Below are 19,189 nucleotides of genomic sequence, written 5' to 3' on the forward strand. Positions count from 1 at the left end.
AGGGTGACAGAGGACACCCCTGCCTAAGCCCCCGTTTTACATCTGTGGGCTTCGATACCTGTTTTTCCCTCTTTATAACTACCTTGCTACTTTTATAGATATCCTTTAAAAGATTAGTGACTCTATCTTCATACCTAGTGTGTCCAGTATTCCCCACAAGACCTCTTGAACCACGCTATCGTACGCTCTCTTGATATCCAAAAATGCTAGCCACAGGGGTCTATGTTCCTTTTCTGCTATTTCGATGCACTGCGTCAGTGAGAATAGAGTGTCATCCTACCTCATTTGCTTCCGAAACCCAATCTATTCGACTGCAGCGCCGCCGCTGTGGGCAACGCAGAAGGGATCAGGCGGTGAGGCGCTGTCACGCCACAGAACACCTACTGTGCACTCTTTCAAGGTGAAACCATGTGGGCGAGCTGCTGAAACGCCGGCGACGCCGGGTTGTGCTATCGCCGATCGTTGCATACGTTCGGTTAGAGTACACTCTAGTTCGGTCGTTCTCAGGTGCCATGAAATTTGTCCAATTGTGCATTAGTGGCTGGAGCTGCGCCGTTACATCACTGGCGCGGGTGAGTGCTGAGCGTGATCGCCGGCTAGCGCGAACAGAAAAGCTACGAAGGAATGCCTGATCGAATCACAGCTGTCGTTTGTAACACGAAGGCTGGTAGTTATCTTGATGTACATTCTACATTCACGGATCGCCTGACACGCTGGTTAGCGCCCTGTGCGTCCATGTTTGCGTACATTTGTTATGTCGTTTATTTGTGCTGCAAGGTAACCTACTGAAAATGTGTTACCAGTCCGCGTCGCATTTCTCGTGAACGAAGGAGTTAGAACTCAAGTACGACCCAGTGAGCCTCTTGCTGTAAATACCTTTTAACAAGACAGCTGAGATCATCTTGTCGCTTTTGCCGTTTATCCCTACTGCTTTTGCACGGGCCTCGCCTAGTAAGCGGAACGTCGTTCGAAAGAGAGCTCACACCCAGGTTTAGGGAAAGTAAAGCGAGCGCCAAGTTTTCGCTTTTCGGCCTTATGATGCATAAGAGTGCACGAAACCAGGGCGGACCGCAAAGACGCGAGACAAGCTGCGCTTTTCTCATCTCGTCTTTGTGGTCCGTCCTCGTGATCGCTTACCTTACCTAGTTTGTACAGTAAAAGATGCTAGGTAGCTCCGGCAGGTCACAAGATTACGACGCTAAACTTTCGCTTTCATGACTTTCCCAAGTGTGCAAGAGTAAAAATTTGTTGTTTTAATGTGGTATCATGGTTAACGCTGAGGTCGACGAACAGCGGTTGTATAAGTGGCTAAAATAGATTGTATGCCACAGAGTGCTTTACACAACTTGACTTTTTTTTTTTTCTTGAAACAGAACTTTGTCTAATTTTCTCATCACTAATAAGACATACGTAAACAAGAAGTGTCTTATGATTGCCGTTTGGCTAACATAGCGGTGGCACGTGTGTTATTCAGCCCTCAGTTGTCTCGTTGAAATAGCCATTGTCCGGCCTAAACCTTTCATAGCTGCCTGCGTGTGTTCATGATTGACTGGCTCACGCTGTTGTACCTCGAGCATGTGCAAATACGTTTTGCATGTTCCTTCTTTTCCAGCACTGCGTTATACTTCCATTGATAGTCAGCATTCATGTTGCTCATCCACTTGTAGTTGTCCTCATGCTTGTGTGCCTGCGATTTGGCACCTTAAATGGTTTTTAGAGTCAGTTTGCTGTGATAAAGCTGATTTTTGTGACACTTTTGGACAACCAAGGCATGCACATTGTGGTGATAACTGGCACAGCCTTTTTAGAAATGTCCAAGTCACTAATTACAAACTACAATTTTTTATATTTCTTTTCACTTATGAGTGAGAACGTGTTGTGCAAAGGAGTTAAAAATTTGGGGCGGGGGGGGAATGTGAGGACCTAACACCATTTCTATGATCTTTGAAGAGAGAGCATGGCTCAGTTTTCTTGGAGGACTGGTGCACGAAGAGGTGAGGAAAAAAAAAGAGGGGGGGGGGGGAGCTGAATTCCTAGTTTGTATGACAGAGCAGGAGGCCCCTACAACAACTATCCAGCATGCTGTATTAGAGATAAGACTCGCAAATGATGTATTCCCCCTTGCCAACAGTGCATCAGTTCTCATGGTCAGATTGTAACGAAGTCTCAGTTACAGCAGCACTCTAAAAATTTATGTTGATAATATTTCGTGTTGTTTGAAGGTCAGTCCGAGAGGAGGAGCTCCAACTCATGTGACAGCAACAGCTGAGACACTAGCCTTACTCAATGCTGAGCAGCAGATGTTATTTGTGACATGTTAGGGTATGCTGGGCATGTTGGTACAAATCCATAATGAATGTAATGTCTTTATCCCTGTCCCTTTCTGTGTGCTGAAGTTTCATAATGTCCTTATGACACTTATGCCTAACACTGTCATATTATTCACAAGGTGTCTACAGTACAGGCAGACAATAGTGATATTAACCAAATATTTACCAACCTGTTTCTTTTCAGACCAGAATTATTACTGATACCTGATAGTTTTGTTGCAATAGTAGGGCAGCATGTCTGTAGTTGGTAGTGAAAAACTTAGCATGTACTGCGTTTTGCTATCACAATGAAAGCTGATGCCATAGTTTCTGCAAATATCCATTTAGTTTTGTCGAGATAAAAGTAAACCTGAAGTCTTGGTCATCACACCTAATTTCCATGAAATTTACTTTAGGCACGGCTTTTAGATCAAGAGCAATAAATGTAAATTTATTTCTGTAAGACAAAACTTTGTTCATCTAGAAAAATATACCATGTTCTTGTCAAAAACGATGCACTTCCTGGTCACACTATTTATTCCCATCAAAGAACGATTGATATGTGGGGTTTAATGTCCCAAAACCACCATATGATTATGAGAGACGCCGTATTGGAGGGCTGCGGAAATTTCGACCACCTGGGGTTCTTTAATGTACACCCAAATCTGAGCACACGGGCTTACAACATTTCCGCCTCCACCGGAAATGCAGTCGCCACAGCCGGGATTCGAACCCGCAACCTGCGGGTCAGCAGCCAAGTACCTTAGCCACTACACCACCGCGGCGGGGCATCCCATCAAAGAACGAGTGAAGTGCTCTCTTATAACTATTTTATTTCCTTTGGCTACTGAAGCACTCCAAAGGGGAAAAATTACAAAAAAGGTAAACTGCACAAAATACCTGTATTTCAAGAATTTATTACAGCAGAGTTGTTGAACTGAGAAAAATAAAGCTCGGTATATATTGACGTTTATATCTCGGCATTCTTTGAAAAAATTTTCTTGGTTTTTGAACTCTGAGTTAAAATTTAAAAAATATGCTAACTTTTGTGATTCACTGAAAACTAAAAAATTGGAACGTTGTTTTCTCAAACAGGCTATTTTCAATTTAAAGAAAGAACATCTCTTGATTGTTAAAGTCAAGGATTTTGTACACCATTCTGCCTAAAAAAAAAATGTTGCATTATTTGTGTTGCAAACAAGTTAGAATTTGTTGTTTGTGTTGCAAACAAGTTCGAATTTGTCAAGTGTGACCAATGCAGCATAGTGTCTGTGCCAATCATTATGTGCTGCAAATCGGATACAACTGACTGAAAGTACTTGTGCAAGACATAATAATGAAGTAACTGTTCCGAGCAACAAGTGCGCTGGCATGTTGCGCGCTGCAGTAAGCGCCGCTCTGTGATCAGCTGCTTGGAAAACTTGAGAAGTCCCATAGCGGCATCTGCTCGAGACTGCAGGCGCTTGGATCACTAGTGCCACTGTGATTGCACCTTGCTTGTGCATGAAAATGGCTGTCAGAGGACAAATAAGATGAGACTGAGAAGAGTAAAAGCTGTGCCAACAAGGTTCGTATTAAAGAGCAAAAACTCTGCCATTAAAATGGCAGTGAGAGCCTTTGAAATTTTGGTGTCAAGGTTCCTTCAGGTGACCATTTCTCAGCACATGCCATCCAAGCATGGCCTCCTTGGCACGATGTTTGCTTTCAAGTTGCTTCTACACATCGTGAAAACTATAAGTAGTGGTCACAAACCACTCACACGTGCTGGTAATCTTGGTCCGATTCTTTTAAGCCACACAATGACTCTCACTAAAACCAGGATGCATGCATCATAAAGTCGTTCTTTCTTCATTCACCCTGCGCTTCACCTAATGATGATATTCCCTGGTGTTGAGCATGCGGCATCCTCTTCACCATGTCTCGCCAATTCTCTCGTGGAAAACTTCTGACATGATCACCATGCAGCTCCAACTGCTGCATCAACTCATGCATCAGCGATACTGTCTGTGAGCATACAGAATCTTCATCGTGTGCAGAGCTTGCCTTTGTAAGGCCAACGCAGAGAACTTTGGTGAACGTTTAAAATTTTTCATATTAAATGGATGTTATTAGCAATGATTTTGTTGCATCTCTAGTCACCCCGCCGCGGTGGTGTGGTGGCTAAGGTCACGCCACACCTGGCGTGACCTTAGCCACTACACCACCTTTTTTCCTGGCTGCGGGATCGAATCCCGGCTGCGGCGGCTGCATTTCCGATGGAAGCGAAAATATTGTAGGCACGTGTGCTCAGATTTGGGTGCACGTTGAAGAACCCCAGGTGGTCGAAATTTTCGGAGCTCCCCACCGTGACATCTCTCATAATCATATGGTGGTTTTAGGACGTTAAACCCCACATACCTATCAATCTTGCATGTCTAGTCATTTGTGAGGCACATGATTAGAGGGTTAACAACTGTAGAAACAATGTGAGTAAAAAAAATTCCATTATTTTTTCAAGTGACAGTGATGTGAGTTGCAAACTTAGTCAGGTGATGCCGGAAAAAGGTAATTGGAATTTGCAACAAGGTCACTAGGCTTTTGTGCACCTGCAGACAAGCCGCCACGCCCTGCCAGCAACCTCGGGCCGCCGTAGTGCCTCATCGTCACCGCCGGAATTTCCTGAACTGTTGCCTCGCCCAGAGCAGGCATACCATTCTGCCTACACTCAGCCAACCAAAGGTCGCATCTACGACAAGAAGCCATTTAGGTTTGAGTGCAAGAAGGGGCATGTCTACCATTGGTGCAGCTGCGGATTCAGTCATAACCAGGTACCGTCTGATAAAACATCTTTTTACAAGTGAAGATGGAAAAGCCCTGCGTTGTATCACTGTCAATGTACTATTACATGCAACTGTCATTGCGTGATAGAAGAAAAAAAAAAAGAGAGAGATAAAAGTGCTCAAGGTCACGAGGCTCGCGTTGCATATTTTCCTTCCCAGTGCCACTTCTTCCTGCTTAGCTTCCAGCACTCCCGTCAGGACGAGAAGAGAGAACGTAATTGTAGCATGCGACAAATCATTGCAACTCCACTGGTACTGGACGGATTCTAAAAGTTTTACGGCGGTGAATTTGTGAGGCAATAAGCTTCTTTGTGAATCTATCACATGGCGACTTGAAAAAGCATTGCGGGGCCCCTTTAAATGAACAAATTACACTCAAATTTATTAATCATTTTTTAAGCTTAAAAGCTTGTTAGAATGGCTTATATGCTCTAAGTATATTAAAATTTTAAAATGTTAATATTTTAGAGGTCATCACTTGTATCCTACTGAATGTCAAATCCTGCTTTTACTCAAAGTTGTTTAGACTTCGTTTGAAAAAAAAAAAAAAAGGCATTTGCATAGAGGCCTTATTTCAGTTAAAAAAAAAAATATTGGTGCAGGTTAGTTAGGTCATGATAAATGTGCCCATTTTTTTATATGTCTTATATACTATTGGAATTCGATTCGAAATTCTTCGACGAAAATAACTATTCACTTCGAACCTAAAAGACACTATTCGCACAAGCCTACACTATACTATTATGCTATTCTCCTTGATTTATTTCATAGAATTGAGGTTATTGGTACACTATTACACACCACATGTTAGGCTCCAAAAAACAAAGCTAGAGACTCTCCCTGTTCTGAACATTGATGATTATTCTTTGATTGTGGTGTACCTACGAACTGATGGATTAAACACTTTTTCTCTAATCCATAACTTCTGAGTGCGTATTGCGGAACCTACGGGTTCTGCAGGAATTTCCTCAGAATTCTGTGAGCTACTGATAATTTTTTTCCTGGTTCGTCATTTGCCAAGTCACTTGGTGAACCAGAGGTGTGATTTATCTAAGGAACCTCCATTACTACGTCTCAGTGCGTAACACAAATGTGCGAGCTGCGCAGTAAACTTATTGTTTACCCGGAAGATTGATTTGCCAGTGCAAGGAAAGTGAGGTCAGTTGCATATCAGTGAACAATTTTATTTATATACTCTTGCTTTTGGTTTATTGCACGTGAACGTAGCCTGAACCGAATGAAAAATGCTTTCAGGGAAGCAGGGAGGAGTTCCTTGGCATATAATGGAGCTTAGGAGAGCTTCCTGGAACCAACATGCTTGAGAATGTATAGGAACTCATGGGGAATTTTGTTTTCCTCATGAGTTTGTATGTGACTTAGTGAACCTGTGATATGGGTGTGTAATTTCAGAACAGGGAGCAATGTAGACAAGTTTCTGTAATTGCTTTTTTTTTTCACCTCAACTCCACTTTAGTTAGCCATAAGGAGACATCTTAGATTTAACATGAGGGCTTATGCTTAGCATCTTGCCTAGCCCAGGTACTTGAATGATCCCTGAGCATGGTGTGACCAGTATCTTGTGGCTAGCCTCCTCCAAAAATATAGCTAGCTGTTCATGTTTTTTACTTTGTTGGTGGCTTTTTATTCTTTCATTAAATTGACGAGAACAGCAACAGTCGCCTGCAGATGACATTCTTGACGTACTTCAATTGGAAATGAAACAGCATCTCCAAGCTCACTTCTGACAATGAGCTGAGGTTTGTGGAAATGGAATGAAGGTTTAGTATTGGCCACGTGTTTCGGCCTTGTAAACCACCCCTCTTGCAAAAATAGACCACCCTGTAACATATTAAACTTGTAAAGTCGGCATCAGCCGATCCTGTCTTAAAAGCAGCATGAACCGACTGATGTGGTTGATGTCTGATGTGATTGATGACATCAATTGGGATGACCACTGATGTGGTTGATGACCGGTAGTTTTCCACATTTAGTACATCATCTGCAGCACACTAGCTTTCCGATTCCATTGCTTGCTTCTATAGCAGAATGGCTATTAGCCACCATGAGACTTGGGAATGTAACTATGTCCACTCCACTGTATCATATTTCCTTCATATAGGAGTTTCGCTGTACAGCTTACATGGAAACTTACATTTACTTGCAGCCTTTCTGCGATGGCAGCCACAAAAATCCGCATTTGAAGATTACGCTCAAGCCAATTCGCTTTGTGGCCGAGGAGACACGCTGGTACTGGTTCTGCAATTGCAAGCAGACGGCAAACAGGCCATACTGTGATGGCACCCACAAGCAGCCACACGTTCAAGAACAGCCGGCTGTCATCAAATAACTGGCTTCATCAATTGCTTGGTTATTAATAAAGAGGAGGGTGGGCTTTACGTCACTGTAGTATGGCTTAGGCCAACTTGCCAGAATGGGTGCTGATAATTTTTGTTCCCAAAAACGTTTGAGCATGCAAGAGGTGGTTGAAGCAAAGATCATCGTCAGGACTGTTGACCAAAGAAACTGCCCTTGTTGAAATATCACTCCTTGTTCAGCCAAAGGTGGTATGACCTAAGATAAATTGGTATAAGAAACCCTTGGCATCAAGCATCTGTTGCTTACAACTGCCTTGCCAGTGACTGATGCAGAGAAAGAACACAAGATTCTTTCTGTGAAAAGTAGCATTCAATATGCAAGTTATAGCATTGGCAAATAAGTAATTTCTTTTACAGTTATCCTCATAACAGACTGCATGCATCATTTAGTGCCTCACTAGTGTCTATCCCAAAACTTCTTTTTCTTGAAGTATATTAAACTACCAAAAGGTATCATTACTTCTGTCATGGTGTGTACATTTGTCATCATCATCATCAGCCAAACTACAACCACTACAGGGCAAATGCTACTCTCATGTTCTGCCAATCAACATTTGTGTATGCGGCTTATTCTTTGGTCACCTCTATGTTGTTGTGGCAGGCAGTGGTATGTAATAATAGAGTGAGCGCCCATTCTGTCACTAATGTGGCTGTCCAGCATTGAAGGCCATTATCTCACGTCGCACGAGAGAGATGCAATTCTCATAAAATGCTTCGCGCTTTATTATGATTGGGCAGTGCGTTGAGTTCATCTGCTGCACTTCTAAAAGTGAGCTTTTTTTTGGAAGCTTGGAAAAAGGCGAGTAATGGCACAGTTAACAGGGACAACGAATGTTTCTGAACAAATATGACTTCGACAAAGTGAAACTAGCTTTGTCAAATACTTTCCAAGCTCTTAATCATAGTATGTATAAACCAAGCTGGCCAGACTAGAGAGGCGTACGAGTGTTCTGTTTTGCGAGGGACTATTACTTGAGTTGATAGTTTTTATGTTGATATTGATAGCCTTGTTTCGTGATTGAGAATATTAGTGATTTATACAAGCTTTGTTTATAGAAATATGTATTTTAACTTTGACATATATCCCTTACTCTATTTTCTTCTTTCAGGGACGACAAAGTATTGAAAGAAAGAACTTTCTCTTCACTAATTAAAAAAAAGAAACATATGTAGTTGAATAGTTCATTTTCTGCGTTCTGAGCCGCACGGTGCATACGGGTACTTGAAAGCTTCATACACACCAGGCTTGCCAACTCTAGGGTGATTTCTGCTTTTTGCTAGTCTTTGATTAGCTGAAGATGTAGGCAACTGATGCGTCATCCCCAAGGGCGGCATTTCTTCATACATCCAAAAACTAAGCTTTTTTTTGAACAAAACTCGCGCTGTCTGAATTCACATGTCACAAGCCATGGCTTCCGAGATTGCATGCCGACAGCACAATTTCAGAGGTCATGTACCATCACAAGGCTGACCTGAAAGGCATGTCACTCTTTTGAGGGCAGGGTGATGAATACGATGGAGAAGACGGAAAAAAAAAAACAAGGTAGTTTTCTTATTTTAGCAATAGGTGAGTGCGCAGCCGCGTGAGTTTTTTCGATGGCAGTGGATGGGTTGGGCGGCGACCTGCGCTTGACTGAGCTCAACATGATTATTCTTGTTAATGTCACTGTTATCATTGTTATAAAAGTTTTATTGCTATTATTATTATTACCTCACGGTATAATCTTGTCTAGATGAGTAAGGGTTCCCATCCTATCAAATAAACCTTATAAATTCACTGCTCAACTTTCTGGGCCTTTCACCTGCTAACGTTATTTTACATCCATTTTTTGTCTATTTGTTTACTTTTGCACCACCAATCCCTCAACCTCTAACGGTGACCTGTTTACCTTTCCAATGTTGACCCTAATGCCAAAGGGCTCATGTAGACTAGTGGCCTAACACACACCCGGGTGGATATCTTCACGTTCAATCAAACATGCTTCGTTGTTTTCTTACCTTTCCCATGCATGTCATTCCGTTTCTTCAGTGAACTTGTTTTATATCGCTTTATAACTATACATACTAAGGCAACCCGATGTTGCTTCGAACAGGACAGCACATGCCTTTGTAATATTCTAGTCTACTTTCACCCAATTTGTCTTTACTTTTTCGATGGTTACCCAGAGCCAGCTTTCTTTCCATCACTGCTATTCAGTGCATCTTTTATGGCGTTTTGATTATTTTCTTTGTCACCATATTGATTACACTATCAGCTGTACACTTGCTGACGAGCCTTCTAGTTCTTTTTCTCAACTATGAGTCGGCCCTTGTCCTGTACAAATACTGCAATGTTCTCATCTCCTGTCTCTCATGTTTGTTATTCTCTCTTCAAAACTTTTTCAATGCAATTTTCGAAATAGGCACCTAATTCAGCGCAGCTGCATGTGGTGCAGTGTAGTCTGTGTGTTTTTCATTTTACGATGTCACACTGTGCTATTTTTAGGTGTAAAGTTTAGGGTAGCAAAAAAAATTTCGTAGGGTGAAGTAGGGTAATTTTGACCATGATGTAGGATATTGTCCAGAAGTTGATTGGCAACACTCACACACATTTGACTTTGAAAAGTACACATTCAAGGTCCGCGAAAGTTCTGGAAGTGTACTCTTTCCTTTCATGCACTTGAATTTCTCGACAAATGCTGTCCAATATCTTGATGTGACCTGCTTTTCCTGGTAGAGATGTGCACGTCTCTCAAACTCCCCATTTATTTAAACAGTGCGCAGGCGCGAGCGCGTATGTGCGGCCTCGTATGACTGGTGTATAACTGAATAGCCCCAGGACAGGAGCCGGACATGCAGGAACACTCGCTGATCTCCCCTTCTTCTCGTCTTTATGCTGCCTTTTTCGTGCCTTGTTTTGTGGTTTGTTTACTCGTTTCTCCACCAGCCCAATTCTATCCACTTACCGCCCACAGAATTTGGCTGCAGCGCTTGTGCAGCTTTAATCTACTCGGTCTAGTGAGAGATGTGCATAAAACACTGATGATGAGTTGTCTGATGGTAAAATCAGCGCTTTCATAACACCGGCAGGCAAAGTTGAGGAAAGATAATGCTGTGTGCAACGCCGATACCAAAAGTAACAAGTTCCAATTAAAGCTGCCGACCGTGCTGCCCACACTCGATGATAAGATTCCTTGCAGTGCACTTCATTGCTCTTTTTATTCGTACCGAGATGTTGACTGCAGATAATTAGGTGCATGCTTGCCCAGTGGCTTCCCGTAATGGTGCGAGTCTAACTCTTATCCAGTTCAATCCATAGCCAAAACCCAGAAACACAGGAAGCTTGACGACTCCAGGCAGTTAAAAATTTATTCAAATTTGAAATTGGCAGTATGAGAAAGAAACTTGTGGTCATCTTGGTCCTTCTGACTGCTGTCACTGAGCAGTACTCAGAATAAGCAAAAGCTTCATTCTTTGGCATTACCTTCATGTCATAAAGTTCGCCACATGAAGTTCTGGTCAGTCTGAGGTGACATATTTGCCACATTTCCTGTGCACCTAGCACACTTATTTTGACATCACCTGGAATGAGGCATCGAATTTCAATTATTAGTATCATAAATTATTCTCGTTTTCAAAGATTTCTAAAAAATGGGGGCGCCAATGACTGTCATGTGCTACTTTCCCATACAAACTGCCCTGAAGTTAGATAAGAAGTTAACTAGCTTTTGTTAATAATTTCAATGTAACTTTAGGTGGGGCAAGGTATTGCCCCCTTGACGTAGTGTTTGCGAGCGAAGATGTTTTTGTGCTGCAGTGAACAGACATTGTGATTACCTGATGTACTTGCAGTGTTTATTCAGACCGCAGTAGATTCTCAATAAAATCTAACTTTCGGCTAACCCAAACAATTTCAAAATTCTAGATTGGCTGGCTATGTTTTAGTGCTCTGTAAAGCCAATTAATGCACCCTGCTCTATTGCATAAATATGGTTAATTCACACTATTTGCGCCCCGCCGCGGTGGTAGTGGCTAAGGTACTCGGTTGCTGACCCGCAGGTCGCGGGATCGAATCTCGGCTGCGGCAGCTGCGTTTTCGATGGAGGCGGAAATATTGTAGGCCCGTGTGCTCAGATTTGGGTGCACGATACAACCCCAGGTGGTCAAAATTTTCAGAGCCCTTCACTACGGCGTCTTTCATAATCAAATGGTGGTTTTGGGACATTAAACCCCACATATCAATCAGACTATTTGCTCATCTGTAAAGTGATGCTTTGGGCTAATTGGTTTTCAATATGAAGTAGGAACAGCGCGTTATTCTGCACGGAGACGCACTAACGACACAGACAAGCACCGACAGTACTTGCCTGTGTCAGTGTATTTTATATGTCCCTTTGTAGAATATCGCCCTGTTCTTAATTCATACCGCTCATCAGGCAGTGCCTGAAATTATGTGCTGCGTATTTGTCATTTAATATTTCTCTTATCAATTGTTTGATTGATATGTGGCGTGTAACGTCCCAAAACCACCATATGTTTATGAGAGACGCCGTAGCGGAGGGCTCCGGAAATTTAGACCACCCAGGGTTCTTTAACGTGCACCCAAGTCTGAGCACACGGACCTACAACATTTCCGCCTCCATCGGAAATGCAGCCGCCGGAGCCGGGAAGTTCTCTTATCAAGAATAAAGCAGGGCATAGACCGTATTGCATTAATGCATAATTTGGTGCAACCAAAGTGTTGGTGGCAACATCTTGCACGTGAAAGGCAAAGGTGCTATTTCCTGAGCCTCTCTTCCACTTTCAACTTCTGTCGAAGCCCGAATGTTGCAACTCATAGAAGGGTGGGCTCCCTTCGAGTTAGAAGTTCCAAATCTGTCTCGTAGTAGACGGTACCATACATGAACATTTGAAATTTTGGATGCTAAAAATCTTCCTGCCCAAATTTCAGCACTAAGTGGTCCCTCAACTCTGCCACATCTGTCATCTTCATGTTGAAACCAGCGTTTTCTTGAGTGAATACACTTGTAAAGGTAGTGGAGCCTAAAAGGTTGCTTTGCCACAATGCAGTAATGTATTAAGGTGAATTATTTGAAAGTTTGAACTTTGAAGGGGCTACGGTTAAAAAAATGTGACTGTAGCAGAGCCTGAAAGGCAGCTGTGCTGCAATATGAAAATGTAATGAGATGAAGCATATTAAAGATCGTAAGGGGCCACTTAATTGCACGTCGACTGCATTTGTCTTTGGAAAGTTCGAATAGTAAAAATTCCACTACGAATTGAATAGCAAGCACTATTTGAACTTCTACTAAAGCACTGCTACTAAACTTTATAGTTATGAGTCATTCCTATGCTGTTCCTATTCCTAATATGTTCCTATTGCTCCATATTACCTGTAGAATGCAAATAACTAAGAAAGTATGTACAAGACATTTTAATGAACAAGAAAATTGCAATGTGAGAAGTCGTTGAGTTTCCGACCCCTATTAATTACTCACTTTAAGTTCCTAATAGGTATATAAAGGATATGAAGCATTAAGAAGATCATTTTACTCTTTACATGTTGAGAAATATCTGAGAAAGATTTCATCTGAATCTGGCCATCAGAAATACCAAAAACATGGTGTCCAAACTTGACAAGTTGTGCAAAATTGCATCTTGAAAAAGATGCAATTTTGCATCTCAAACAGCGAAATTTCGATCTCGTTACGAGATCAAAACTCTGGTCACATGCGGCGTCGTAGTTGTTCGCCGTAACCACTATCGCGAAATAAGACAAAAAACCTAGTACCAAGGACATAGTGGGGCTCGAACCTGAATCCACTGCAGGCCAGCCCAGTGCTGTGCTGTGCCTTCTGCGCACGCTTGGGATTTTTTTTTTTTTGGCTGAGTACAGTCGCAGAATTGTCTACTAGGATCCCCAATAGAAGCCACAGAGCAGCATAAGATCTTCCCAAGTTTTGAGCCTTGGCGTGGCTCTGTGATAGAATACTTTGCTGCCACGTTAAGTGCACTGGTTCAATTAAGACTTGAACACTTTTTTTTTCTCGCTGTGCACAACAGCTGCAACGGACACTATTGGAGGCGATAGACATCACCACTAAAATCGGCTGTTGTCATGAGCTCGTAACAGCTTACACTGTTAAACAACAGACCAACCCAGACACTTGAAAGCAACGCTGACCCAATGCCTGTTAGAAAATCTCTTTGTAGCTGCTCGGATGCCCAGCTGATTCACTCCGCTCAATTGAACAAAGAAAGAGTCAACTGGTGGCGTCGACTCCACCTGGAGTGCACCTGAAACGTACGAGAAAACTCTTCCTTCAAGCGAACATTTGGCCTCGGTAAATAGGGTGCCGATGTATCTGACATCTCGCAGAGAGGGTGTTCAGCTCCCGAGAATGCTACATAAGACGCATGCCCTTCGTCGCTGCTCAGAATGCTCTGCACTGGTGATTTGCCACCAGCAGCTGGCTCGCCTTCTATAATGCTAGGTTGACTGCAATCAAACTTTTCTTTTTTTCACCTCGTGGCTAGTCACATTTGTGCATGCTGAACAGAACCACACTGCTACTACACTGTCTACTTGAACTAGTGCTTCTGCACCCTCGCTTTCCTCTTCCAAGTCGCATCTGCACAAACCCGCGCAGGCATACTCTCTCGCTTGGCGAGCAAGATAGTCGTTGAAATCGCGCCACGCATCCTTGCGCTGTCGCACTTGATGTCTTCAATGTAATCGTCGTTTATGCTGGACCACGTGTGAGCACTTGGCCGACTTCTTCAAGGCGCGCACTTTAAACGTGCACTACACGTCACACTGCCAAAGCAATGTCCCTGGTTTGTACACACGCTGACTGTTTTTTCTTTACACCTTTAACTGCTTGTCTAGACATTTCACATATTCCTAAACTGGGTCTTTGTTTGTAGTGTGAACAGTGGTGCTGCCTTTGCTTGATGTATGATCCAATGCTGACGAGTGGCTGCATGAAAGTTGCTCATTGAGGGACAAGTGGCACCTGTCAATAAGTTGGAGAAATACCAGGACCTTCTGATGGTTGGCAAGACAGTACAGAGACGTCACGTGACGAAGAGCATTCAAAACACTTATTCTACATGCTTTCTACATTCAAAAACGGTTGAAAGTGTCAAAGTGAACACAGTTAATCACAGTTGCATACCTGCCAACTCTGCCGAATTGTCCAGCAGACTTCTGACTTACAACCTATTGATTGATTGATATGTGGGGTTTAACGTCCCAAAACCACTATATGATTATGAGAGACGCCGTAGTGGAGGGCTCCGGAAATTTAGACCACCTGGGGTTCTTTAACGTGCACCCAAATCTGAGCACACGGGCCTACAACATTTCCGCCTCCATCGGAAATGCAGCCGCCGCAGCCGGGATTCGAACCCGCGCCCTGCGGGTCAGCAGCCGAGTACCTTAGCCACTAGACCACCGCGGCGGGGCTACAACCTATTCTCCCGATTGTATTAATGGTATCTCAAATCTCTCAGAAAGTGGCCGCTACAGCTGAGAAGTTTTTTTTAATCACATGTGTATCAGCCTTTCCTGCTACAACAGTCGCGGTGCTGTGTAAGAGCACTCGGCACTACACACTTCGAGTTTATTGTAATGATACCGTCTAGTACCTCTAAGTACTATCTATAGTACTAAGCAATAGTACCGTGCATCTTAGCGAAGGCCGGCGGCTGTGAGACGCGCTCGTCACCACAAGAATGGAAGGCGAGCGACCGCAACTTGTGCGTCCATCTGTCTCGGCCTCACCAATTGGCATGCTAGGCCCATGTCGCTTGCCTAGGCTAGCATGTTTCCCCGAGTTCAGTTGGAAGGTCGATGGAAGGTCAGTTGGATGGCGGTGTCAAAAGCAAAGAAGCGCTTGCATGGGTTTTTATACTCGTTTACAGCAGAGATTTAGCGCATTGCACTTCGGAAATTGAGCCCGAAGTGTGAGGACATAAAGCGGTATGGGTGCGGATGTACGAGAACAACTGGCATCATCAGAAAATGGCTGCAGATGCCGAAAACGCAATGATGGAGGCTCTGAAACGCTGTGCTTTTGAAATCGCAGTGGACGGAAGCAACAACAAAGGGTCGCAAATGTCTCGCCTCGGTGATTGCCAATATTCCCCCCCCCCCCCCCCATTGCGGTCTCCTAAATTTTCATGCTCCTAGGTTGGCAGGTAAGCGTTCGCGCATCCTTCGAAGGATGCAGGTTCGGTCTCTGCCCACGGCAAGCTATAAGCTATCTTTTCGTCCACTTTTCTTTCGTCACACTTATGTTACACTTACCCCTAATAAAACTCTCCAATACTTTTCTTTGCATCATTGCCTGCTAGTTCTCATTGATATTCTGTCCAACAAAGAAAAACAAGCCCATACAATTTCCAATTCTTTTTTTGCACTGAAATGAAGCCATAGTAAACCTCTAGCACAAGTTGAAGGAGCTGCATTCTCAAATAGAAAAGCAACTGCTGAAACTACACTCCACAGTATATAATCTGCAAGGGTCCCTCTCTGAACTGATACTCACCTGCCTAAGTGAGGGAAACGCTCCATGGCCCATACCGTAGTACAGTCAGGGGCTCCCCTGCAAGCACAACAAACAGGTCAACAATAACCTCAAACAATATGTTTTCTCCTCGAGACCGCATCTCCCCCCCACAACCTATAATCCATGGTATCCTCCTTTTACCCAGGGGATTATCCATGACATTCTACTTCTTAGCCTAACCGTCAGCTGTCGCCACTATCTCTGCACAGAACATAAAAAAAACAACATAAAAATGAATCTAATATTTATTAGCAACACTTTACTAAGTAACTTCAATTTATGGCACATGATACGAGTTATGAATTGTAGCCAGTAGCACCGAAAATTGCATCCACTACGAATGAATACTAAGCATGATTTCAGTTCTTAGATATACATTCACAAAGCATACAACAAAGTAATTTCGGAGCATCAAAGAGTACCTCGTTGAACAATGTTCCCCTCACAGGTGATGCCATTGTAAAATGTCGAACTATTCCCCCCCGTCCCCTTCCCTATGATGAACGATCATCAGAGTAGATTTGAAGGAGAGGGGGTGCTTGCTTGGCTCCGGACCAAAATTCAAGATGCCAGCCACTAAAAAAAAAAAAAAGGAATGAAATTCTTTGTTTATTTACTGCTTATTTACAACAAGTTACTCTTTCATGCTCAGAAATTACTTTGTTGCGTGCTTTGGGAATGTATATTCAAGAACTGAAATCATGCTTAGCATGTGCCTGCCACAGAAAAATGGAACACATATCGCTCAAACATCACCGGGTTTTCTTGCAAGCAATGCTATGGAATCATTGAGCGCACACAGACACGTCTCCATTACCATCTTTCCACGCTTGAAAACTCTAAACAACAGCATCAGTAGTGCAGAAAGCACCAAATAAGGTACTGTATTTACCGAAATTCAACGCGCGCCTCTCTCTTTTTTTTAAGAAAAATACATTTTAAAATCACGTGTGCATTAAGTTCAGGTACAGACAACTGCCCCATAGCTGTATTTCTGTTTTTGGGTCACGTAAATCAGGTGCGTATTAGAGTCGGGGGCACATTGGAATACGGCGCGTGTTCAATCATACAAATTATATGCATTTCATTGTGCCACCAGTTATTAACTGAGCTAACGCAGGCAAGTTTACACTACAAGGGCACACAGCCTTTGAAGCTCAAATCAATGCGTTACCAGAAAACAAACTTTGCGACACCATCGACACCACCAAATTTCCTGGCAATAGAATAGCTGGCTGGCAGAAAGAACTGATGTCAATTCTGGCACCATGGGCCCCTGTTGTGCCAGCATTGCATTCAGTTCTCTCTGCTAGCCGGCTATTCTGTTGGCAAGAAATTCGGCCAGTGTTAACTTCAAATATGTTTGGTCAGACATTTGAGCTCAAATTTAGGTGCACAGCCCTTAAAAAAATAAACAGTACATAAAACCCAATAAAATTTTAATGGAAGGAATTATAGTGCTTGCACTTTCAAGGTTTAACTGTACTGGGCTAAATGTGTACAGTTGACATGAGATGAAAGTGAACAGCACTGAGTGATTGTTAGCAGAATCAAGGCTTTTCCAGGGTGTACTGGCCCAGAGCAGATGACATGATTGCTGATGACTGAGTGCATATGTAGCAGTATTTTTTAATTAAATATATGAAAAAAAAAATGTCAGGGTTCCTTCTTGGGTGAGTGATGATTTTTGTTACATGCAACTACTGCATGTGTCAAAGCCATATGCAACCAACTTATGTAAGGCATTAGAACACAACGCACTGCATGAGATGCAGCACAGCCCTTAGGAAAACGGTTAAAAACTTGTTCGGGAGTGCATCAAGCAATATTATAGCATAATTGCAAGCAGAGCTCCAACAGGGCTTCTTTATATCAGGAAGCACGTGCAAGGCAGGGCCACGGCAATAGAAGAGTTGGCAGCAAAATAAGTCTGCCCTCAGAAACACACACTAATGGTCATCAGCTGCACTGCAACTATAAACAGCCACAACCGGTTGCATGAAGGTCAAAAATACTCAGGAGAAAAGAGAATACAGCAGTTCTAGCTTTCCATTGTATTGCACTAACCTTGCAGAACAGCTTTATTGGACATCTTCCAGCAGGCACCCAGCAGCATCGCCCACACAGGTGGCATCGGCACATGCTTCGTGTTAGGCCTGGAGTCCCACAATGAAACATGGCAAATATTACGCCCCCATTGGGCCACAGGGTATCGGGGGGAAAAAATGCTACTACTCTGGTTCTGGCATTTAGACAGGCAATGGCAGATCAAGCCAGCATGGGTGAACCACAAAATGATCAAAATCAAATTTTATTGTTTTTTTATAGGGGCCTCCGAAACACTTTCCCAGCATGGTCAGAAAATGCCGGAGAGTGGTAGTCGAGGCTTTTGTGAACATCTGAGTCAAACATTATAGAACAGTACACAGCAGGGAATTTATAAGCAAGCTTCTAAGTCAGCTAGGAATCACTCACTTTTCTCCACATTACCTAAACGACACAGCCTCTAACCGAATTAAACGTGGCTACACAGTGACAGAGATGGCCATAATGCACCGTGATGTGCCCATGCTGCAGAACATCAGGGTATGCGCAAGTGAGCCACATTGTTTTATACACTGGCCACATGCACAGTGAAAGCAAACAAGAAACGAAACCGCTCACAGCCTTGACACGCACCGAGTTACGAATGTAGCTTTTGCCTACTTGTCCCCCCGCCCCGCCACGTGTATCTCTCAGTGCGCTTGCCAAGACAAACAAAGGGAGAAGGCATCTAGGATATGTGAAAAATTTCCGCAACTGTGCTCATACTTGACGGATTCTAGAAAGTTTTAATTCACAAAGTACTTAACTTTGATAATGAGGTCACTTTGTGATTACTTAGAAAAGTGTTGCAAGGACCCTTAAAACTGAGGTCGAAGCCAAGAACTGTGCTACGAAATACTTTGAGACAGACAACTGCGGCCAAGACTCTCTTTCAGAGGGATATACGCGAGAGCCACACCTGTCACCCAGTTGGCTTGATTGCCAGTGTTTCACGGCAATTACCCACGGTGCGCTCAATTAACATGCTCTCAAGCTTTGAATGGTGCAACTCACAGGTGGCACACGCTCAGGAACTATTGGTCATGTGT

General features: G+C 43.2%; 2 protein-coding genes across 5 annotated transcripts in view; one reads left to right on the plus strand and one right to left on the minus strand.

Annotated features, from left to right (window-relative positions):
- The first annotated feature begins 229 nt into the window (after positions 1 to 229).
- On the plus strand, positions 230 to 7,962 carry LOC142776678 (uncharacterized). 2 transcript variants are annotated; one of them, XM_075880764.1, is made up of 3 exons: positions 230 to 400; positions 4,901 to 5,116; positions 7,293 to 7,962. In XM_075880764.1, exons 1-3 carry the CDS (start codon positions 245 to 247, stop codon positions 7,473 to 7,475), a joined length of 555 nt encoding a protein of 184 aa, XP_075736879.1. In that variant the 5' UTR covers positions 230 to 244; the 3' UTR covers positions 7,476 to 7,962. The 2 variants fall into 2 exon arrangements, with proteins under 2 accessions (XP_075736879.1, XP_075736880.1); XM_075880765.1 differs by having other exon boundaries at positions 335 to 572.
- A 2,871-nt stretch (positions 7,963 to 10,833) lies between these two features.
- Positions 10,834 to 19,189, minus strand: part of LOC119186375 (uncharacterized) — a 71,608-nt gene continuing 63,252 nt past the window's right edge. For all 3 annotated transcript variants that reach the window (XM_075880762.1, XM_075880763.1, XM_075880761.1), the window contains 3 exons: positions 18,123 to 18,211; positions 16,035 to 16,091; positions 10,834 to 11,064 (listed from right to left, as the gene is read on the minus strand). In XM_075880762.1, the coding sequence (XP_075736877.1) occupies positions 16,039 to 16,091; positions 18,123 to 18,211 (142 nt within the window). In that variant the 3' untranslated portion in view covers positions 10,834 to 11,064; positions 16,035 to 16,038. The remainder of the gene's footprint in view (positions 11,065 to 16,034; positions 16,092 to 18,122; positions 18,212 to 19,189) is intronic.

This window comes from Rhipicephalus microplus, chromosome X (genome assembly GCF_043290135.1).
Source record: "Rhipicephalus microplus isolate Deutch F79 chromosome X, USDA_Rmic, whole genome shotgun sequence".
Classification (NCBI taxonomy): Eukaryota; Metazoa; Arthropoda; class Arachnida; order Ixodida; family Ixodidae; genus Rhipicephalus; species Rhipicephalus microplus.

Excerpts from the sequence above, each read along its gene's own strand:
- LOC142776678 (XM_075880764.1), top strand. The coding sequence starts at position 245 with ATGCACTGCGTCAGTGAGAATAGAGTGTCATCCTACCTCATTTGCTTC. Across the intron at positions 401-4,900 it reads CTACTGTGCACTCTTTCAAG|ACAAGCCGCCACGCCCTGCC; the intron begins GTGAAACCATGT and ends GTGCACCTGCAG. Across the intron at positions 5,117-7,292 it reads GCGGATTCAGTCATAACCAG|CCTTTCTGCGATGGCAGCCA; the intron begins GTACCGTCTGAT and ends ATTTACTTGCAG.